The 25,329-nt window shown below is 35.7% G+C and overlaps 2 protein-coding genes across 3 annotated transcripts in view; both read right to left on the bottom strand.

The window, feature by feature from the left end:
* On the bottom strand, nt 1-24,765 carry LOC140147803 (mucin-6-like). Its single transcript, XM_072169550.1, has 28 exons — nt 24,692-24,765; nt 24,067-24,098; nt 23,475-23,594; nt 22,390-22,932; nt 21,558-21,718; nt 20,786-20,942; nt 20,094-20,328; nt 19,182-19,228; nt 17,167-17,483; nt 16,400-16,544; nt 15,397-15,564; nt 13,894-14,064; nt 13,403-13,637; nt 12,614-12,774; nt 11,306-11,509; nt 10,816-11,009; nt 10,364-10,471; nt 9,465-9,750; nt 8,999-9,280; nt 8,088-8,278; nt 6,691-7,083; nt 6,066-6,428; nt 4,216-4,413; nt 3,561-3,743; nt 2,852-3,103; nt 2,490-2,681; nt 1,890-2,145; nt 1-276 (listed from the first exon to the last, which is right to left on the bottom strand). Exons 1-28 carry the CDS (start codon nt 24,763-24,765, stop codon nt 17-19), a joined length of 5,928 nt encoding a protein of 1,975 aa, XP_072025651.1. The 3' UTR covers nt 1-16.
* The window catches only part of LOC140148035 (uncharacterized), a 232,172-nt gene that overhangs the window by 80,046 nt on the left and 126,797 nt on the right, over nt 1-25,329 (bottom strand). The window lies entirely within an intron of this gene.

The raw sequence follows: 25,329 nt of genomic DNA, 5'->3' as shown, positions 1-25,329 counted from the left end.
TGACAGGAACAGGAACTTATAATTTCCAATTCGACTTGTCTTGTGCTACCATCGAAGCATTGTAACATGATATTGTCTTTGTCAAACGATTCGGGTTGACAGCATTTACAATCCTTTCCACGACCTCATGTCCATCCAACAGGTATATAAGCGTCTGGCCATTACATCTTCCTCCGCATTGCTTGAGTACCATTTCCTCTGAGAAACACCCTTCACGCGACAAAATGAAGGGATCAGTGTCCTCTGCGGTGCACAGATTATGTTCGAATCCAGGGGCTAAAAAGAGAAATAATGAAATTGGACGATTAGACGATAGACGAAATTCTACGACATGCCTTTGAATATTCTAATTTTTTTTAGAAATCCCACAAAATTATGTAAACGGGAATAAACTACATACATTTACAAGAAAAAAAAAACGCAATCAAAGCAATGGTATGCATGTCAGAATGCATTGTAAATAAGATAATGATTTTCATGAATGGGACCAAGTTTGAAAACTTTGGGCTCCTTTCTTATTTTCAACGTTTTGTAGTAGATACACACTATACTGCATTTGTTTATTTGGGAGTTACCTAAGATCGCCGTTATTAAAAATATCACCATCAAACAAATGGACAAAACACACATACACACATTAGTAATAGGCATACCCTTACAATTAAATCTCTTTACTTTCATATTCTTTAAATATAAGAAAATCTGCTAAAAACGCCACAAACGTAAAAGAAGGATCGAAGTCGAAAATTGTTCTTTGTGACTTCTTACTTTTCCAAACTTTGTCCCATTTCGGGAAGCATTACCATAATTCATAAAAAAAATATGGAATTGGCATCGTCTCATACTACTATGGAATTTCGTAGAAATCACATAAAATGAGTTTAATTTTGCTAAATGACGTTAAAATTCATTTCCATTCTAGTATCAACACACGCATTGTCCACCACGTAATTTAGGAGATAAACTTTTACATTCCCAATATCAAATCAGAATGAACAAACTATAATATACTTTTAGCAGAACACAATCAATGCAAACAGAAGAGTTTTCATATGAGACCAACTCATGGCAAGATTTTTTGATAAATAAAAATATGTTATTAATCATGATGAACGCATTCAGTTGAACTCGAAATTATACTGATATTTATTACATCAAAATACTAGTATAAAATGGTTATGAAAAAGTTTATATAATTATGTTTGTGACAGTAAAAGTAAAGCATACGTAGGCTTATATTATTGAATGCAACATATCATAATGGCATAACTATAATGGCACTTCAATACTGAACAATTCTAATTTTAGAATCTGCCAGTTTATTATCCGAGCTAAACTTGGGAAGCTAACAAATAGAGGCGTGCGGTGACTGAAAAGATCAGTTGTGAAAATCTATCAATTGTGCACACATTAATTAAATCAGAGTTTTAAGCTTAAATGTAATAGCCAGAGTATGCACAATTGGCAAGTGGACTACGGAGAAGTCTAATGGCAAGAGGAAACCCGGACGGCAACCTTCTTCTGGAAATACTTCCAGTGTCTTTTGGGGGATATGGACAGCATGCTGAGTCAAGGTCAACTATCAGCGATGGCTCAAGACCGATGTAGCTGGAGGAAACTTGTAGTCGCCTGTTCCGCAGCCGAAGGATGATGATGAATAATAATATATATAATTTAATGTGTTTTGCAGAACACAATCAAACCAAATAGAAGCACGGGAAAACTTATTTTAATATAAATCAGAATTTTCAAAATGTACCCAGCAGGGAGGGTTATTTGTTTCCGTGGAGGGAGTATTTTGTAGCTGTATTATTAAAACACCAATGTTTGTGGTTGGTTGTATTGGCACCTTGTTTAACAATGATATTAATTAATGCAGTTATATTTACGTGTTGGTGGAAATAGCGTGATCGGCTTGACGTGCTCCTCTCCTGTAGTAGACTCCTGAATTGCAGTCGTTGGATTCCATGTAGTTGATTCTGAAGTACTTTCTTCAGGAATTGGCTCTTTGCTTGGTGTGATAGTTGTTGGTGTGGAGGTCATGATGGTAGTTGCTTTAGTAGTCGGTACTGTAGTCGGTACTGTAGTCGTGGCTTTAGTTGTCGGTGCTGTAGTCGTGGCTTTATACGGAATAGTTGTAGATGCCTTGTTCAAAAATATTAGAATATGAACAAACAGGTCTTTAAACATATTTGAGAATAACATTCGGTATTTAAAACAAGATGATTTTCTAGGGTTTTCCGATGCAGGATGCAGTTTTTGAACAAATTATACAAATTACGATATTACATAGCAACTATTGTTTGTCAATTCCATGTGCAAATATCCAAAACCTGTTTAGTAGGTTGAACTTCTTTTCATTTTTTAAAACGTTATTCAAAATGTTTTTTAATGAAAGATCTTAATTACTTCCAGTCTCTTATTGCCCATCGTCCTCTATTCTTACACAATGGTAATCATGATAAAATAATAATATGACCTTGACATACCTCTGAAGGTAAAGTTGGTGTTGTGGTACAAACATTGTCCGTAACATTCTGGCAACACTGCAATCGAATAGCGTAATCATTGCATACTGGTTGTGCATTAGAATGAATGCACACCAACCCTTCCCGCTCGTCGCAGGTAACTACTTGACCTGTCTCATTAAAACTGACATCGTGATCTGAAGCAAGGGCACACTGAAAGAAAAGTGGATGGTATTAAGTATTGTTCATTCCGGGTTACTTAACAGTGCAGTGGTGCACAAAACAACCATCAAAATACGATAAATAAATAAATGTGTGTGAACACTATGCAAGAATATCATAGTAGCTTAGGCTTATCTTTTTTTGCACATAACATATCGTACCTCAATATCAATCGGAGAAGAACAAATCGTTGGGTCACGAAGTTGATGGGCTGCTATTATTTCAACCTCTCCCCCATCATTTGGTGATATAATTGTACCATTTTCATCATCTAACCAATCAGTCCAATTACATTCCAGCCGCCATGTTGGTGTGCAAACTGTAGTCTGCGATGTAAACATTGTTGTAGTCGGAGTAGGTTTTGTTGTTGACGGAGATGTTTTTGTTGTCATAATACTTTCTTCAGTTGTAACCTGAAATAGAGTTGGGGTTTTCCTAGTTAATGGTCTGCGTGATGGCCACAGGCTTCAACATTAAATGTTTTGAGATATTTTTCAAAGTATCAATAGCTATCTCAAAAGCCACTAACCCAATACTAAGCGTGTTTGTACTTATTTTAATGCATTTTCATGCTGATTCCAATTATGATCATGGAAATGTACAATTCTAAATATTTTAAAATTTTGAATCATTTTTTGAATCTTGTGTGGGAGAGGGTAATTACTGTCGTATTAAACACTGTAATGTAAAGCAGTATAATCTCTTAATGATAAAAACAATTAAGAAGTTACTGTATTATAGTTATTTTGTCTGCAAGATAGATCCACAAGTTCAAAATTCTAAATTCACAACGCGTCACACACATATGTGTCAGACTTATATATAGAGGAAATTTGAAATCAAAATGTATATGAAATGTATAAAATTAACCTGGTAGTCCTCCAGAGTAGTACTTTCTGCGGTGGTGCTATCAATAAACTCTGGTGGCTCAGAGCTTGGTGTGGGAGTAGTTGCAGGTCGCATAGATGTCGTAGTGGATGTTGTAGGTTGGACTGACGTAACGAATGACGTGGTGGTAGCTGCTATTGTAGGAGTAGTTTCAAATGTTGGACTCTGTTCACACAAAGAAAAGACTTGATTTTCAAGTTTTACAATAAACCACAAAATTGTGGCGAGCTTATGAGAAAATTATACATTTCCTACAATTTAATTTGTATTTCGTGATCCTAGTTGCCTCTTTTTATGCCATTTTCAGTAGATATCAACAAAAAAAGCTTATTCCCACAAATGTAGTTGATTCCGATTTCGCGCTTGCGAGTCATGCATGATGTGTGTGTATTGCCCTGATCCATAGGCCATTGTGTTGTAACTTATTTTCTTGTACACCAGAACGTAATTCAAATTTGAAGTTATTTTTGCTTAACAAATTAATCGATTTTGTACATACACATTATGTAGTCAGAGGTTTCAAGTGGTATAAAAATTTCTTTTCTGTGAAAAGTAGGATGATGCGGATGCGGTTCACGAAATGCCCATTTAACTTCGAGAGTATATTGAGCAAAATTGAAAATGGTGTTAGACTTACCTGAGAACGTGAAGTAGGTAGAGGCGATGTCGGACACACAACATCCGGAACATTCTGGCAACACTGCAATCGAATGGCGTAATCATTGCATACTGGTTGCGTACGAGAATGAATGCACACCAACCCTTCCCGCTTGTCGCAGGTAACTACTTGACCTGTCTCATTAAAGCTGACATCGTGATCTGAAGCAAGGGCACACTAACAGAGAAATATATCAAGATAGTAACTGTTAGGTTGCGCTAAAAGAATGATGTTAAGAAATAACCATAGAATGGTCTAATGTATTTAATTAATACACATCAGGACTGATAAAAGTTACCTGAACCGAGACCAGGGCCGCCATGGACTTTCTGGAGCTTACAACTCCCTACTGCGTCAGTGCCAGACACGTGACTCACGGCACGGTCTGACGGTTTCTGACCAGTAACAAGCATCATTCACCAGTCCATCAACCGAGTGAACAAGGAATAGTGATAAATTCCGAAAGCTCTCGGGTGAGCAAAGATAAGCTTTGAGTAATTGTTTAACTTTCGTCATTATGGTCTAATTTATGTTGTTTATGATACATTTTGAATAGGACTACACGATAATTATCACAGCTTATATAACTGCCAAGTTTTAACAACTTACGATACAAGTTGTACCAATCCTTTAGTAATGTGTGTAATTATTTTCCACAAACTAAGGGATAATTCAAAATATGAAACACATAGTAACATCTGTATTCTACCATTAAGTAACTTTTATAGGCTTTTGCACAAATTCTGTTGATTTATCGTGTTATATTAAAGACAACATTATTATACCTCAATGTCAGTTGGAGAATAACAGAGCATTGGGTGACGAGATCGATGTTCCGATATTAACTCAAATTCACCCCAATCACTCGGTGATATTTCTGTACCGTTTTCATCATCTAACCAATTTGACCAGTGACATTCAACCCGCCATGTTGGTGTGCAAATTGTAGTTTGTGGTTCAGTTGGTGTGGTGGTTGGTGGAGATGTTTTCGAAGTCGTCATACTCTCTTCTGTTGTAACCTAATAGTCCAGTTAGATAATAATTCATTATAGTTACTAATACCCCGAATTTCAATTATCGACATAATGGTGTATTTAAACTAAATTTACATGTGAACATACACGACCATTAACGCATTTTACAAAACTAAACAAAACCCAAATTCACCTGAAAATCTTCCAAAGTTGTACTTTCCGCAGTTGTACTTTCAAAAACATCAGGTGGCTGTGAGCTTGGTGTATGAGTAGTTGCCTTTGTAGGTGTTGTAGTTGTTGCTATTTTAGTTGACGGCATTGTCTCCTTGCCTTCTGTAGTTACTTCTACAGTTGAAAATTCCATTTCAATGTTGTACTTGGTTCTGTTTGCTCTTCTACAGGTGGTGATGTTTTTGTAGTTGTTTGGGGAAGTGTTGTTGGTAAAGTCGTTGTCTTGACAGTAGAGTTGTCAGGTGTTGAAGGTGAAAACGATGTGTAAACTGATGGCGGAGTTAAAGTTGTTGTAGCTCTTTTGTGGGACTAGATCCTGGAGAAGTTGTGGTTACCTCAGCTGTTGTCGAGGTCTGCAGCATTAAAATGGGTAAATGAACTGTGGTCATTCTGATATTTCATTTTAAAAATTTGTCATTATCATTATCATAAAAGTACTTGAACGAATAGTATTTATAACAGTATGAATTGTCAGTTATTCACATTATTGATAAGCTTAGTATACTACAAGACAATTGATAAACTTATGCTAATTTTAAAATAAAATCTTTGTTGTGAGTTGATGAGTATCAATGGATAAGTCAAATCATCATCTCGTCATCCAATGGTCAACTCAATATTTACCTCAATGTCTTCTAAAGTTGTGCTTTCCGCTGTTGTACTTTCGAAATCTTCAGGTGGCTGTGAGCTTGGGGTAAGAGTTGTTGGTTTTGCAGACGATGTCGTGGTTGCCATTTTAGTTGACGGCAGCGTCTCCTTGTCTTCTGTAGTTACTTCTACAGTTGAAAATTCCACTTCCAGGGTTGTACTAGATTCGGTTGTTTCGGCTACAGGTGACGTTGTTATTGAAGGTGTCTGAGGAGGTGTTGTTGGTAATGCCGTTGTCTTTACAGTAGAGTTGTCAGGTGTTGATGGTGAAAACGTTGTAGCTCTTATTGTGGTACTAGATCCTGGAGAAGTCGTGGTTACCTCAGCTGTTGTCGAAGTCTGTAGCATTGAAATGGGTAAATGAATTGTGAGCATTCTGATTAACATTTCATTTTTATTATTTGTCATTATCATTATCATAAAATGATTTGGACGAATAGTATTTATATAACAGAATGAATTGTCAGTTATTCACTTAATTGATAAGTTGTTGCTAATTTAAAAAAATCATTGTTGCGAGTTGATGAGTATCAATGGATAAGTCAAATCTCATCATCCATCTCATCTTATCATCCAAAAAGGTCAACCACCTAATATTTACCTGAATGTCTTCCAAAGTTGTGCTTTCTGCTGTTGTACTTTCAACAACTTCAGGTGGCTGTGAGCTTGGTGTAAGGGTTGTTGGGTTTGCAGACGTTGTCGTGGTTGCCATTTTAGTCGAAGGGATTGTCTCTTTGCCTTCTGTAGTTACTTCTACAGTTGAAAATTCCACTTCCAGGGTTGTACTAGATTCGGTTGTTTCGGCTACAGGTGACGTTGCTTTTGAAGGTGTCTGAGGAAGTGTAGTTGGTAATGCTGTTGTCTTTACAGTAGAGTTGTCAGGTGTTGATGGTGTAAACGATGTGTAAACTGATGGCGGAGTTGCAGACGTTGTAGCACGTATTGTGGTACTAGATCCTGGAGAAGTCGTGGTTACCTCAGCTGTTGTCGAGGTCTGTAGCATTGAAATGGGTTGAAATGAATTATCGATGGAAGAATAGTATTTATAACAGTATGAATTGTCAGTTGTTCACGTAATTGATAATCTTATGCTAATTTTTAAAAATCCTTGTTGCGAGTTGATGAGCTTCAATGGATAAGTCAAATCTCATCATCCATCTCACTCACATCTTATCATCCAAAGGTCAACTCAATATTTACCTCAAGGTCTTCCAAAGTTGTGGTTTCCGCTGTTGTACTGTCAACAACTTCAGGTGGGTGTGAGCTTGGTGTAAGAGTTGTTGGGTTTGCAGCCGGAGTCGTGGTTGCCATTTTAGTCGAAGGATTGTCTCTTTGCCTTCTGTAGTTACTTCTACAGTTGAAAATTCCACTTCAGGGTTGTACTAGATTCGGTTGTTTCGGCTACAGGTGGCGGTGTTTTTTGAAGGTGTCTGAGGAGGTGTTGTCGGAACCATTGTTGTTATTATCATTGGAGAGGTAACAGGTGTTGTAGGTACAGCAACCGATGGCGTGGTAATAGAGGGTGAAGTTCTCATTGTTGTACTAGAACCCGGAGAAGTCGTGGTTACCTCGGCAGTAGTTGATCTCTGTGGCAGAGAAACATACTTATGAATTATGAAAATGTCCATTATCATGACTCTAAAATATGTGGAAAAGGGTAACTCTTTCTACATCAATAATCATTGCATAACAAAAAACAAATGCAGTGAACGGACTTTTTATGTGAATGTTTGTCAGGCAGGCCAAGCACCTATTGATATATCCCATTCCTTAATTAACGAACAGTTTCTCTGCGATGAGTTGTAACTGAATAAAAGCATATCAAAAAGATACAAACCTCAAGATCTTCCGAAGTTGTACTCTCAACTGTGGTACTTTCGATTATCTCCGGTGGTTGAGAACTTGTCACAGTTATCTGTGTTGTATTGCTAAGTGGTGATGTAGATCCTGGTGATGAAGTCCGGAATGTTGTTGTGTTGGTCAAAGGAACACTTGTACTTGGTTTTTACTTTCTGTGGTTACTTCTGCTGTTGAAGTCTCGACAAAATCTAAAGTTGTGACTTCTGGTGTCGTGCTGCCCTCTGTTGTTGACACGTGTGTTGTAGGTACCGTTTGTGTTGTCGGAGATGAAGATGTGGAAGGAGTTGAAGTTGTCGTCTGTTGAGATGTGGGTACCGTAGTTATTCGATCTGTGAAAATGAAAATATAGTGATACTTGTTTTATCGCAGAGACAACTTCAGGGAATTCGGGTAGTTAAGTGGTTTTGAGATAACTCTTTTAAGCGTATCAAATCACAGTAAAGGTTATAATACTACTAATAGAAATTTGAGACTATTAAAATGGAAACTCTTTGAGATCAATAAATTGAAGAATAATATAAAAAGAGAAAATATTCTTTATGTTTTCTTTCTTCTGGATGTTCTTTTTAATTGAAGTAAAGTTACATAGTTAAAGCCATATTATAACATTTGCTGAGGAGAACGCCCACAAAAAAAATTTAAATTCTGATTTTTACACGATTGTAATGTACTTTAGACAATAAAGATACTGTGCAAAAATTAAGACTTTAGGTGCTGTAGTTCTGTCAAAATCTGAGATTTTGAATAAAACGATGGAACCGGCGTTTTATTATTACGATGGAAATATTAGTCGAACACGTATGCACAGTACGTACACGGCGTGCGGTATACACATACACACACACCCAGAGGATCGTACCGTATTACAACCGCGGGAGTAACATGCATGGGCGCTAGTAGTAAATTCCATTTTTCTATGTTTTACCACACTTGTTCGGCTCAAAATTAAAAGGGGACATATCTGACAGTAAAGCTAACATTTTATGGAAAATAAATACTAATCTATTTTTACAGAAATGTTATAATATGGTTTTAATTGTCAAACATACTTTGTGTCGTTGAAGCAGGACTTCCCGACGTTGTTGCAACTGGTATTTCAGGCGTAGTGTTCGCTGGTGGCAATGTGAAAATAGGTACTTCGGTTGTATACCCAGGTGCACAAACATCGGTACATTGACCATCCTTAAAGAACTTGTCTCCTTCACAGGCACATCCTTCAACACAGGTATCTTCACATTGTCCATTTTCAAGTCGTCTGTCAATGTTCTTGCAGGTGGAATTACAGACTGGTAGGCACGGTTCATAATGCAAACACCCATCGCACATCAAAGCTATAAATATATTACAAATAACAACAATTCAATTATGTTTTTATCCGCTATGTTAGAAAGACAAATATTACTTTTTTCAAGAAATGATTTTTCCAGTCTATAACAGTCCTTCTTCCTTGCAGAAATCTATTTTAACAAGTCTGTATTTTGTTTTAATTCATCGGCTTGCAGTTCTTCTACTTACGACAAAGATGTGGCTTTCTCCAAGCGATTGGTACACCTCTACGATTACATTCATGAGCATACGCTGAAATGGCGGTGCAAAGACACTCGCAATCCCCTCCCATGTCGCAGCCACATGCATCATAAACACACTGCTCATAGTATGGTTGGACCGGGACTTCGCAGTGGCATGGGTGAAACGTGTCCGATTTCAACACTCCGCATTTCATCTGAGCCCATACTTGACGGTGCGGATTTATTTGGCAAGTGTCACCGATGTCAGGTGCACCAGGACAATAACTCTTCTCCTGAAAAAAAAATAAGTAAAAACGAGTCATCGTTGGCACTCGTCAAGTACATTATAATTATGTTGGTGCATTGCAATGGCCTTTAACATTTAATAGGCTTCAAGAGGGACGTATTAACACGAAGACACATTATGGCAACCAGTGTCACCTTTTTGTATTAACTGGGCGTGATTGTGGGTCAAGATAAGCCAATATTTCGCCAAATGATTATTTGGGCCATCATCCTTGGAAACATTCATTGTTCCATTGAATACTGGCCAGAAAACAATCTGAACACTTGAAAGAAAAATCCTAATTTTAAAACTAAACCTTTTTTTGGGTAATTTTATTTGAATATACCAGTTTGTCACTTTTAAAACTGACCTGTAATGGGGTGTCATAATGTGCAGGATTATATAAGGCATCTATTTTAAAACAAATTACCCAAATAGGGTTTAGTTTTAAAATTGTAAAGATTTTTTCAAAGTGTTCGGATGCTTTTTTGACGCAGTGTATGTTATTAGCAACAAAAGTGACCATGTTTTTCTTTGGCTTACAGATTGTGTTGCAACAGTTGAAAGTGTTATTATACATAAGTATGTAGATAACATAATTTGAAAGTTATGATAGTTACCCTCCAACTATCACCGAATTCGATTGGTGATGTCACTGGCATTCCACCATACGAGGGTATAAAATCATCTGACTCGTCACCATTGTAATTGCCGCAAAGTCCTGCGACCTAAGAATTTTAAAAAAATGTATAAGGCAGATTTTCTTGGCACAGTTATGTTAGTCAAATGCTGATTCAAGTTTATATCATAATGTAAAATGCATAATGATCATTACAAATGGTATAAATAGTGATAGTAACATTATACACCTATATTATACACGGTTATAAATATATTGATCAATGAGAAATGCACAATTCTACAACCAGAGAAGACGCAAGTGGCAAAGAACGCAGACCGTGTCGCCTAATTTGAAGGAGATGCATTTTTAGTTGAAATGACGTTTTTAACCCCTATGACCCTGCGTGACCTTTGACCCCACAAGTTTCATGTTTTGTCTTATGTATTTTACCTTGGCATGATGTAACGGTTCAAGCCTGACTTCTACCCACGTGCCACGGTCCCAAGACAAAGTGACTCCAATATTGGTATGAACAAAGATATACAAGCCAACTTCGCTGACGTAAAAATCTGTATCAGCGCCATGAGAAATTTCAATTGCTTTACCACGAGTCAGCGTAATTGAACGACGATTCTCTTCCGGACCTGTTTTGAAATACAATTACGAATAAGCAGTTAACTATCTAATTATATTCAATTTTGCCACCTTTGCTTTGTGTAATCATTACACAAAGCAAAGGTGGCAACATTGAATCCATGATGGATGCTAGTTTTAAAATCAGGATATTGGCTAATTTATCGCTAAAACGCACTTTATCTAGTGACAACAACACCCTCCTCCTTTTAAAAGCACCCCTTTTCAGTAGATACAAATGCGCTGCAGAATTTTACCCATATAATTTGCTTATTCGGTATAAGAGGTTAACTGATATTGCACATACCTAATGACATTGAAACGGCCTTTGTACACGTAACTCCTGACGTGCCACATGGAACGTTTTTCACCGAAATGCGAAACAATTCCGAAATTCCAAGATGTTGCGTTTCCCAGTTGCTGACTAAGACATAATCACATTCTCCTTGGTAGTCGTACATCTTACCATCAAATGTTTTGTAATGAGGATCGCCCCAGGTTGTGCAAAATCCTGTAGGTAGAATTAGGCATAACATCTAATATGGTCTATAGCGCTATCGGTGCGCCGACAGGTGCCGATAACTCTATCGTACCCTTATTCTAAGCACAGTGTGCTTCCATTAACGTCATTTGATTAAATGAAAAACGATACACCGTGCAAATGCTTATTAATATGCTGGATACAATTATTCTAACCAGGCACCGATATTGTAAGACTACGCTCATCTTATATAATCAGCAGCGGAAGACACCAGTTGAACTGACAAAAGTGGTAAGAGGAAATTGAACTGACATAAGCAGAAACATTATAAGCTACTGAATGATTTCCATATAGTTAATAGTTTTTATACGATAAAGGGTTCAAATTATTTCTGTCATATTATTCGAGGTAATGTGAAGATACATTTCATCGTGTTGATATCATTTTAGCGAAATCATATTTTGATATACGAACCTGGGCACACATTTCCTTCACACTGCCATTTTCTACCCATGCATACACTACAAGAAAGTAAAAAGGGAATCTATATTTTATTCTAAAACGGTTTCTTCAAACAGTAATCATTTTGACAGTTTGATGACATGCTTTAGTGATTCGTATTTTAAAAAACGTTAGAAGGTTTAGACCTATTACTCTTTCTCATGAAAACAACTTTTCTTTCTTTCTCCTTCCTTCCTTCCTTACTCTCCTTCCTTCCTTTGCTTCCTTCCTGCCTTTCTTTCTTTCTTTCTTTCTTTCTTTCTTTCTTTCTTTCTTTCTTTCTTTCTTTCTTTCTTTCTTTCTTTCTTTCTTTCTTTCTTTCTTTCTTTCTTTCTTTCTTTCTTTCTTTCTTTCTTTCTTTTCTTTCTTTCTTTCTTTCTTTCTTTCTTTCTTTTCTTTCTTTCTTTCTTTCTTTCTTTCTTTCTTTCTTTCTTTCTTTCTTTCCTTCTTTCTGTCTTTTTTCTTTCTTGCTTTCTTGCTTTTGTTCTTTCAAAACAGAATCTGTCAGCGCTCTGTTTTGGTAACATTCATGGCTCTTTCACAGCTGCAAGGTCTAAGTACCTAAATATAGTGGTCTTTACGAGGAAAATACCCGAATGGTCGTTTGTGTTATTCCCCCAGATGTCGTCTTACCATTCATCACAATCGTCCTGTAGTACGTCCCCTGGTTTGTAGCTACGACCAGCATGATAACACGGACATTCTGTTGGATAAATACATGCCGTACCATTCCAAACACTACCGTCTTTGCACTCGCACCCCTCAACACATTCATCTGGATCAGTAGTGCAACCCTGTTTAGTAGCAAAAATTATGTCATTCTGTTTAAGCATGGAGAACATTTCCGGTATATATTTGGGGAATAGGCGTTTCAAAGCAGTTGGAGCTAATTTGAGCGGCTGTATATCTAAACTGTTTATAATTATTTTGGTTGAAGCTGTACAAATATTATCAAACTAAACAAAAATCAAATTAGTATCGCACACGTTAATTCCTTAGTAAAACTACACTAATTTGAAAAAGTATATCTGTTTAAACATAATGCAATTTACAGTAAGTTTGTTTCTTAAAATGTTCTCCACTTTTGTTCTGTTTGTTATATCGAATTACGATTAAAACTTACCTGAAATTCATGCATATTTTCGCACGTTTTTGACACTCCGGAACACAAGGAACAAAAACTTCATTAAGTTTGCATTGATCTTCAGGGCAGTCCGTATTAGAACAATTAAATGAACCTTGCAGACATGTACTGTTACAAAAAAAAATCAGAAAAAAGGGAGATTAAACATTCGACATAAGTGGTCCAAATATGAAAATATGTTAAAATTTAAAACAATAGATAAACGACTCAGTTGTCTTGATCGCGTTAGGAAAAATAATACTACTGAACAATTAATGATAAAAATAAAATCAACTTACCACACGCCACAATTTACATCTATAATATCACCATCATCGTAATACTGGCCATCCCTTTCACATTGGCACTGACTTGGAAACACGCAATTCCCATCGTAATCCTTAACCTTTCCATCTGGACAAAAGCACCCTTGAATGCAGATATCTTGACAATCTGGTGAAGACAAAGCTCCGCATGATGTCCTGCAGGAAGGCCCACATTCCTTGTATTCAGTTCCATTTGGACAAATGACATCTGAAATGAGTCAATATGATTATAATGATACAGCGTTTTTGAACTATTTGAGTTATTATTTTGCAATTTTGCATAACTTAATAATCGTTGGTAACGGTTTAGCTCAAAAAACTTCAAGAGCTTTTCACGGAAAGCTTATAGTCCACTGTGCTTATTTTAGTGGTTGATAGCTTCCTTGTTTGCTGAACTCGAATTAGAACGCATTGCAAATGTGACAAGAGAGTTAAGTTACTCTTCTAAAGTTATATTCTCTTACCACATCCAATGGCGTCGTCCCTCCACGTTTCCATCACAATTCCACGGTGTGCCCCGTCTGACGCATATTGTTCCAGTATATCACAATGACATTCGTTGTGAGGTTCGCAGTTGCAGACATCCGTAAGACAGTTTTTGTAGTATGGTACTGGATCAATATATGGGTGGCATTCTAATGACAATGATAAAGTAATATAAATTATAAGCTTTGGTGTTCAAATGACTGATTATCCCTTCACATCAGGCATCTCTATGTGGGTTACCTTATAAAGTGCGGCAGTAGTGCATTGCTGGCGCTCACAAGTGCATCTTAGCTGAGTCGGTAAGGCGTTAGATTCCGGTGCATTGGTATCTGACTATGAGAGTTCGAGCCCCAGCGCAATCCCTGTTTGTTCTAGTGAAATAGTTGAATTCCTACAGGCAAGGAACTAACTGCGCATCGTCTCGGTAAACAGTTGATTGTTGTTAATTTGTTTATGTGTGTTTTTGTTTGTTTTGTTTTATTTCTTCTTTAACCTGGGACACTCAATCAGTTGAAAACACAATTAATCATCTGTTCTTCCTTGAGGCCCAGTGTCTTGGGTCACAGTGTCAGCAAATTACTCTAAAATGCGCTGAGGCCTGTGGTTTATGCCTACAGGTACGGTATAGCGCACAATAAACTGCTGCACTTTCTGTTTCCTATCCCCATTACCCTATTTTGGTTCACGCGGCAAAGATTTTCATGAAATCATCTGATATCTAATTTAAGCCCTTATTAGATATTTAGTAGGTAAGCTACCAAATAATAGTTTCTACATGCGTGGCACTAGTATATACCAAATACAACAGCAAAATAATTAAAGTGCAATGTTCACGCATGTATATCCTAAATAGAGACAAATGTGTCGATTTAAGCCAGCAGCCAATACCTGCACCCTTTAGCACACATTTAAGACCCTATCTTATTATAAAAAAAAAAACCAGTTGAGATTTTCGAAAACCAAATGAAAGAACGAAATGAAATGTTGCATTTTATTGTTCTAATCAATGAAAATCAGCGTCAGGACAGCGTTAGTTTGGTAACGATTTTTTAAATCAATAGGGCATCTAATGGAGCCAGCTGAACTTGCATTTGCCTTGTGGTTTTGGAAAACCGTGTCTAATAAATTAACGGGATCAAATCTAAAACACTAAAATAAAATCTTTCAAATTTATTTTTTATCGATAAAATTCCTCTACGATGTGTTGAGGTAGATAATTGTCCGCCCAAAGGTAGACAATTGTCCACCTTCAAGAAATTTTTCTGCACAAACTTCCATTTTGAAGATTTCCGGATTACATTTTCCGGAAAAATCTTATTTTAAAAGATTTTATTTTAGTGTTTTAGATTTTATAATGTGCGGGAAGAGGTCGTATCTAATTAATTTTGTCTTTTGTAGGATATATACGGTAAATATGATTGGTACATTAATAAGTTTGCTGTCTGTAGATTGCGAAAAGAGGCTGTGGCTGGTTACTATACCTGTCATTCCGTGTAGCAGTACTCCGCATTCCTCTTCAGCCTTTGATTTGAGTTGAGACACTACATCACAAGGATGAGGCGGTGGATCACCACCGGGAGAAGAATCGGGGCAACTTGGATCGACTTTCCATTTGTTGCCAAATGATTCGGGAGAGGTTTCAATATCACCTGCACAACATCAAAATAATATACAGTATTGTTTTTATTCAATCGTTGTGCACGTTGCCACTCCCCAAGGCCAGATAACTTTCAAAATTAAAGCAAAGTGATTATGTTTAGAGATCAATCTTACAGTAAGTCTACGAGTACGAGAACAAAATACACTGGATAAAGTTTTTTTTTTATTCCACGGTGGATCAATGTCAGCTCATTTTTTCTTGCAAAGGCTAATCCGCGTATTCAAAGAGTGAGGGGTACGCCTGAATATAAGTTCAAATCCTGCAAGACATATCTCTTATTTCTCGGATATAATTCAAATAGATAGAAAACAGAATTCTATACAATGACAATCTGAAACAACTGTCTGGGTCTATCATAAATAAAGCATAATACGAAATTATCCTATTGTCAAGACTTCATTAAGAGAAAGGACAGCTTCATACCGTAAGCTGTATAGGCTAATGGGCTATTCGATTTAAAATCCACACTACCCATGTGGCAGATTTTGGAAATATCTTCCACAGAGGGAGATTGTTTCTCAAATGCAATTGATCTGGGTTAATCATTTTGAAACTCATACTCCCCCTGTATTATGATTTTACCTATATCTTCCGCAGCTAAAGTGAGTATTTCAAATGACTGTCTATTCTATTCGAAACTCATATTCCCTCTGTGGAAGATTTTGGTTAAATCTTTCACAGGGGCAGTGTGTATTTCAACTGGAATAGCCCAATGCCTGTCCTGATACCAGGCCAACTCTAAGCAACAGAGTAGGCTAACTGTGTAATTGAAGAACCAGAAAAATCAATCAAAGGCTCTGAAAACAATAATCCTACCAACATACCTGCTTCAGTATAGAAATCATCAAGTTGGTTTTTGTTGAACGTTCCACACAATCCACATGTTTTATTGAAATGTTTCGGCTGAGCTAGAACCTCCACTCTAGTGTTACCATCCCAACGTACTACCAAGTCATTAGACAGCGTTACCTGTATATTAAATTTCAAACTATTATAATTGATAATAAATTTCGTAAATCTCTCTCACTGATATCATTATTAAATAGCGTAAAAGTGATTAATTGCATCTTGACATTAAAAAGCTTTTCTTGGAAGTTACCGTTTCGTTTTTGGGTAATAAATGCGTTTACCCAGTGGGCACAGGTTAGGATTTCGACGTTGAATCAACGTTGATACAACGTCGAAGTTTCAACCTAACCTGATTTTAACCTAATTTCAACCTGGTTTCAACCAATTCCAATGCAAAAGGTTGAAATCAGGTTGAAGTCCAGTTGCAAATACATGGTGATTTCAACCTGATTTCGACGCCCGGACGTCGAAATTTCAACCTGATTTTAACGTGATTTCAACGTCAGGTGTACCCATTTTGTTTCGGTTAATTGCTTAAGGTGGAATATGAGGCATTTTCTAGAAATTAAAAAGAAATTATTTCCTGAACAGCTTCCAAACAGATTATTTGAGTTGACCTAAGCACACTTATCAAAATATAATTTTATTTGAAGCAAATCAGACACTGCTGGTTTAATACTACATCGATTTACATTTTCTTTGTATTTTGTAATTTGCACATAAAATAAAAATAACACATTACCATTGTTTGAAGATTAGAAGGTTTATCTATTATCATTCCATCAGCGATGTACGGGAAAATCTGGACCAACTTATCGTCAACAAACACATCATGGCCTCTTTGCAATAAAGCAGATACTCCGCCAACTCTGACGTAAACTTCGTAAGTGCACGTTATTCCTGACGATGTACCGCACGGTGCATTGGTTACCTGAATCTCGTAGTCATCCGATAAATCCCAACAATTTTTACACATAGTATAGGTACAATCACCCATGAAATCATACTTTTTCTGGTCAAATGTCTGATAATGAGGATCACCGCTGGCCCAACAAATGGCTGGATATTAATAAATTAAAATATTTATGCTAATAAGTACTTTAAACAATATTGAACCTTCATGTTTCTAAGTATACTTGTATTTTATATATCTATCACTTATGTTGCTTGCATGCTTCATTTTCAGTTGAATATAGTCAATGTTTCAATTATAATTTTCGCGTGTATACATTTCTGTAAATAAAATTTTAAAAAAAATAATAATAAAATAAAATAAATAAATATGTGGGTAAAAGTACCAACTCTCTGCACACTTTAAGAACTTCGTTTCAAGTACTTATACCGGGCTAAAATAATCTCGATAATACTCCGAAGCAAGAAAACTCGGTAAAACGGATGTCTTTATACCCAGGGACGTAAACGGATGCACGGATACCAAAGAGCGTACAAATATAACCGGGCAAATAATCTTTGTAAGACAATTCGCCCATGCATTTTGCCTTGATTCCTCGTAAATGCTCAAACAATCTACGTCAAGTATAACGTTTCCTAAACCATTGTATTCTGTGTGACATAATTAGGTTGTCGTTACAACTGGAATTAGACAAGATTACCGATGTACAAGAAATAATCCCTAATTAAAATTAAATTAACTGTTACTTGTCTTTGTATTTAACGTCTACAAGCGTTGTTTATTAACCCTTATTTGTCTTTGTCGGTTGTACTTGACAGAACAAATACCAACCTTACATTACACCAATGAGTATAAGTAAGCAAGGCCAGTGATGCATTATTTTTTTCAGTTTTTAGATACGACAGATTATTTAAAATTTTTATCAATCTGAAAGAATTTTCGCTGTCCGTTATACGAAGAATATGTGATTTAATCTTTGTCTAAATACCGATGTATCCAGACAACAGGAGCAAGATCATCATCAAGACAGAAGTTGGTATTTACGTAATGATAATAAATCCGTTAACAGTCTCCAATACAATTATGGAAACCTATTTGATCATGTGATAATCACTCTATTATCTGCGTATTGTATACACATGGGTATTTTTGACTATACAAATATTAAACTAAACAATGAACGGAAAAGTAGTTTTAAATAATTTCGCAATCAGTTTCGATGAAATCCTTTATTATAAATAGCTACAAATCTTCATACTTCATTGGTTGTTGCCAGTCACAGCGAACACGTGATTATATATTTTTGAAGGTTGTTATCAGTTTATATAAAACCTTTATATACACATGGCTTGACAATCCGGGATTTCAATGTATTTTGATGTTTGAAAAGTATCCAATTGGCTACCCTTTGCCTTACTCCCAAAAATTGGGCAACTAAGTGTTATCTTTCACACATCAAAAAGGCAGCCAGTTGGCTACCGTTCAGACATGAAAATGGCTGCTTTTTAGAAGCAAGGCCAAAGGCTGCCAATTGGCTTCTTTTCAGTCATCAAAATACATTAAAATCACATTTTGTCAAGATAATTCTGTTTGGTAAATTCTCTATAAAATGACAGATTTGTTAAGACATTTTAACTAAATGTACAATATTTTATGAAGACATTTTTGAAAAAGGTCAAATAATCATTTTCAAAAATATATTATCACGTACATCAACTCTTTATATCAATACCTCACATATAACATATGAATTTTGTTGGTTTGAACAAACTAATACTATAAGCATGTATGGTTTAATGTTAATGTGACATCATTAAATTACGGAAGAAAGATGACACACTTACTGTTGCAAACGTTGTTGGTACAATCCCATTTTCCTCCATTGCAAGTGCTGAAAACAGAAATAAGAGGGCATCTTTATAGGTAAAAAAATGCGTATAACTTTGTTGGGAGTGAAATTGTACAAAATAATGCACGCTTGCTGAAGTGTTGATCCCCCGCAGGAAGAGAACATTAGACGCATCCATATCTCAGTACAAGTGCATTATTTTGTAAAATTTCTCGGGCAACAAGTGATACGCATTTATTAACCTTTTCATACACGAGGCAAAAAGAGAGTGATTTTTCATATTTTTATAACAAGCATGGTACTAAAAATGTTGGAAAATACAAGCAAATATAAATGCATACACCCGCAAGAAAAATGTCCAAAAACATTGCTTGTACTACGTGGACTTACTTTTTTTTTCTAAATTTAGAATATATTAATACAAAGACTGTATATACATGTAAAGTAACTAACCCCCATTAAATAATGGCCATTATTAAAAAACGAGCTATTGTATTATAAATCTGTAAAATGAGTTGGAAGCATACTTTATTTCTGCGCATTTTGACACCTCATTTGATATGATAGGCTAGAAAACAACAAAACACCGGTCAATATAATGTAGTGAGGTCCAGATTTGAAAGTTGCACTTTCATACAATACAAAAACAGTCAGATATCTTTACACAGAGTTCCTTCCATTATACTGAATACAAACTCAATACAATTTACTGCAACTTTAAAATCTTGGGTTACATTGATTTAAATGTACGACAATGACGTCAATATTTAGTCAATTGCTATAATTGGGTTTTTTTATATTTTTTTTCACCGTTAATACCTTGAAAATAGCTTGATGTTCAAGTTCGATAGTGCTCGAAATCGTGTAAAAATATGAACCTTACATGTAAGTTCTTCAACGTGCTTACCATTCGTTACAGTTATCAGTAACGATGTCTCCTGGTTGATATTCCTGACCCATTCTCCAGCATGGACATTGATCTCCATCCACACAGACACCATTTAGGAGGTATGTTCCGGTTGGACAATGGCAGCCTTCTACGCAGTTATCTTGATTCTGGCAATCACTGACTACTGAACCACAAAGTTGGTTGCATCCAGCACCGCATGGATCATACACCATCCCACCACTACATTGCATTGCTGTAATTGACATGATATTAGACTGTCATTTAATATGATACGTTATGACAACAATTATGACAATCTAGATTATTGAATAATCCAATTGCTTCCTATGATCATCGGAACACCTAGCCGATGATATCATCCTATTGGTCATCGTAAGACTTACAAATAAAAAAAATTGTAGACTTTTGCATTTTTAATGTAAAAACTTGCATCGATTGATCATGATCATTGTTAATTTTACATATCAATTGGCCATGTTTTACTATGTTCTGTTTGCTTTGTGTAAAAGGTTCATTTCAAGATTGCACTTGATTTATCTTCAAATAAAAGTGGTGGTCAATAATATAACCCTTCAACAAGCTTTTAAATCACAGATCCCCACCCCAGATAGCTGCCCTGGAATGTCCGTTACTGTAGCAAAACAAATTACATCCTAATTCTTATCCACAACTTTATAGTACTGACTTACGGCAAAGAGAGTCTGTCCTCCAGAAGACGGACAATCCATGTCTGGCACATTCTTGTGCGTAAGCTGAGAAGCTGTTGCACATGCATGGATCGGATGTTGTACCACAAGTACATATATCTTCTTCACATGCTGCTATATAGGGTTGAGGATCAATTATCTAAAAAGGAAAATGATAGTTACATTAAACAATTTAACGGCATCTTGCATTTTATGTATATTGGTTGGTGCAAAGCGTTTGATAACGTCCATTGTGTTAAGGGGGTATACTACACCCCTGCCCAATTCTGTGCCTACTTTTCAATTTTTCTCAAAAATTATAGCGCATTGGGGACAAGTAAGATATTTATTTTATAGGGGCAAGGACTATTAATTCAGCACAGACAACAGTTGTGGAGTTACAGTCAAAAATGAGGGAAAACCAATATTTGATCAATAAATCAATAACTACTTGCTTTGAGTTGCTGAATTTGCAGTACAGTAGTTGTAGTTCTTGCCCCTATACTATACATATCTTACTTGTCACCAATGTGCTATAATTTTTGAGAAAAATGCAAAAATAGGCAAAAAAAAAAATTGGCCAGGGGTGTAGTACCCCCTTTAAGAAGCTAAATTGGGTCCAAATCTAATCATGCTTATAGCTAAAGTAGCCAACTAATTCTGTTCACTTGAAGGCGTTTCCTTCTTAAGATGCAGATAAAAGGAATAGCAAACTCTAATATCATCCTCTTTTCTGTTCTGAGAATTTATGAGAGATATCTTAAACTGTACTTACGTTGTTGCAAGCGGCAAATGGTTCAGCTACAAGAGCGCTGCAAGTTGTTTTTGCGTGCTCGATCAACTGAATTAGATCTTTGTACACTGGTTCCAGGTATGGTGGAATTACCAATGTTGTACATCGGGGAGGAGTTTTGGGTGTATTAGGACAATCTGAGTCTGAAGCATACAACAACAAAAAAGAAACACGTGTTATGTGTGTCTGTTGAGGATTAACCCGGGGGAATTTCATTACTTTGCATATCAAATTAGCATAAACTGATCGTTGCCCTTTCGTACCTTTTGTAATACTACAATGTGCACTCTAAAACCCAGTACCTCTCGGATCTGTTGTTCAATCTTGTTCAATGGCTTGATAGATCTATCGTACAAGAGGTTCAAGCATTCCATACCCCACTCCTTTTTACATATTAATATTAAGTTGATTTACAAATGAATCTTAAATTATTTTTATATGAGAGCTATGGCTGAATCATAAAACATTTTATAAGCAGTTGGTTTCTATGAGCTAATTCCATTTGCAAAGACAATGATTGTATCTTACCCAGCAAACACAAAATAAAGCGTACAGAGCATTTCAATGATTTTCCAAAAACATCAATGGAAACTCGTTACAACACATTATAACAAAGTATTTTGCAAAAATATTGAACAATAGCATTTTGGTAAAATTTCAAAATGCTGTAGTGTTGTTTTACATAATACGTTTTCCTGACCCATTATATAACTCAACATTTAAATGTTACATCAAAACGTTAAAATAAAACCAAGACGTATTTATAATACATTTTTACAATTTAAGAAAATTCATATGTTTGCTTGGTAATTACCTCGGCGATCAACTGCTTTCCATGACAATCCAAACTGATAGGGATCATTGGTCAGTGAGCCATCTGGCCTGCTCCAATCATCTTCAGGGTCATCATTGTACACACCGCATAATCCACAAGTATTGTCGCGAAATTCATCAGAAGTTACGTAAACAATCACATCTTCCGAATCATGATATTGCACTTTATAACCGAGCCCACTGGTTACGATGATATCTTGATCAATAGCTTCAATAACGAGGCCATTTTGAATTGTTGGTAAACTTAATGTTGTATTTCCAATCAAAACTTGTTGGCCAGGTCGGATTATAAGCGGAAAATCTTGTGCACCATTGTCGATGATAACCGACCTTTGACATGGAAAGTTTCCCGGTTCTGCGCAGTTTAAATCATTCTCGATATAAACGTGAAATGAAAACGTTAAACAATCAGTCAGTAAGGTATAGGTGCAAGGTCCATGAAATAAGTAGTAGTTATCATCAAATGTTTTGAAGTGTTTTTGTGACCAAGCCGTGCAGTAAGGTCCCTCCAATGCAGATGATGCTATATAGAATGGAGGACAAAGAAAGAGAAACGATGAGTCAGTAAAAATATACAATTTTCTTGACAATAAACTGAACCACGTTTTGAAGTCGTAAACATCAATGTCAACTCCAAGGCTTTACATGTATGTGTTTAATTCTTTAACAAATTAAGAAATTAAATTATTCCTATATAGCATTTACTGATGTATGTTGCTATTGTGATTATTGGAATGCTAGTTCGTGTTTACATTTTCTGCCTCGATAAAGATCGATAAGGACTATTTGTTAGCCAATTTATAAGCTTTGTGTTAAATGCAGTGAGCGCTGGACACTCTTGTATCCATTTATACATACTTCATTGTTTTTGTAATTTATTTGTACACAATGTTGTCTCTTGTAGTTTTAATATTCCTTATCTACGGTAGTTTGGTAAGAAAAAAATGGAAAATTTCATCTCGCTAGGTTATTGTTTGAATGTTTCTATGTTCCAATATACGACACATAAGCCTCTTACCTATATTTTTTACAATAATATTCTGCGTTTTGTATCACGTCACATACCTGTTCTATATGTTATCGGTAATGTATCAGACGTCATAATGGTGGGTATAATTCTACTTGTAGAAGAAACACCTGCTTGCCGAATGATCGGCTGAATCCCTCTCTTGGATCTTGCATTTCCTGAAAACAAGTAAGTCATCCAATTTAGCACATAATATATTAGCATTACGTACGCGATGTTCATAACACAGTGACGACGGGCATACAAGCATCAAAGGAAAGCACCGTAGCCTGACCGACGGAGTAACACGCATTGGCGGCACTGGTAATAAATTCCAATTGTCTTTGCTTTACCTCAGTTGTTCGGCTCCAAATTAAAAGGGAACATAATCTAACAGAATCATTTTTTAATGAAAATGTTACAATATTGCTTTATTGGTATAGATAAGCGCAGCGAACAGGAACAGGTGCAAGTTTAAGCGTTCTCGTACTGTTTTCTTTCATTCTTTCTAAAGCATCTTATTTATAAGGTACCCCATTATTGCGTGCCAAAAATCCCCATTGCTCATAATAATTGCACAGTCCCCTATTATTTCATTTTTTGTTAGTTTTCTTAAAATTACTTTCTGATACCACAACTGAATTTACTTACTGTAATCACGAGTGTGGTATCCACCTGTTTGCCTGGGTGTAAATAAAATAGAATAACAAATAAAGACCGAATCATTAATGTATGCTCTGATCTATTTAAACTTTAATATCCTTCCTCCAATCAACATCTTTTGATCCCGATCGGTCGGGAGGCTAAAATAAATCTAGAAAAATCTTTTGCAAATTATATTATTTTAAAACTTTGTTAATTTTTTTTTTCAAAAGTTTTTTAAAAAAAAGTTGATTTTACATGATTTTAGCACAATTAAAAACCCAACACGCAATCTGACGCTGACGGGCCCATAAAATGTGTTTTTTCGTCAACCAATATATATTTATCTAGTTATACTTTAAATGTTATCATTGTAAATTCTCATTTACTACAACGTTGTTGATCTATGCTATATGCGATTTAGCATTTTAATTTAATTTAATTTAATTTAATTTAATTTAATTTAATTTAATTTAATTTAATTTAATTTAATTTAATTTAATTTAATTTAATTTAATTTAATTCAAGTTATAATACATCCGCACATGTGTGGGTCCTTTTTACCTGTAATATTTCCTTGCATTTCCTTGATTTATTTCTTTTAAGATTTACATATTTTTCATATTGTACTTACCGAGTTCCACCAACTACAAAGTTGAGAAAAATACATAAATAGACAACGATACATCCGTTAATTTGAACATTCATCTTGACATATCTTCCATACCCGATATTTAGAACCTCATGTATACACGTTGATTCTCAAAATATTCTGACGGTGTCATGACTTTATGATCTTTATATATATTGTCAATTGGTTTCTTTACGAGTTTGCGTTGCTAGGTCATTGGAGGATACGGTCCTGATAATAAAAGTTGCCTCATTGCATCAATACAAATACCTTATGTATACCACATGATAAGAACAGACGTCATTCTTCAACTTATTTTATTCTACCGCGCTTATTTTGTACAATCATTCTTATATTTACAAGTTAATTATTTTTTCTTTAAATTTGATCTCCTTGATCAAAGTTCATGTATTTCGAACATTTAAACATATCGAACATGGATTGCCAGAGAGTACATTGCAATTCGCAATGGCATCGCATAAAAAAGTGGCTGGCGCGTTATATATATCATGAATTTGATTTTGTGCCAGTGCAATTAAACTATAAACTCATCCAATAATTTTACCAAAGCGCCTTCTGTTACCATATCATGATATTACGTGACATGAAATAAATGGAAGCCCTGGTATTTCATTCCAAGT

The sequence above is a fragment of the Amphiura filiformis genome, chromosome 3 (genome assembly GCF_039555335.1).
Source record: "Amphiura filiformis chromosome 3, Afil_fr2py, whole genome shotgun sequence".
NCBI classification, from domain to species: Eukaryota; Metazoa; Echinodermata; class Ophiuroidea; order Amphilepidida; family Amphiuridae; genus Amphiura; species Amphiura filiformis.
The sequence above is the reverse complement of the archived record's forward strand: the minus strand, read 5'-3'. Positions and strand labels throughout refer to the sequence as shown.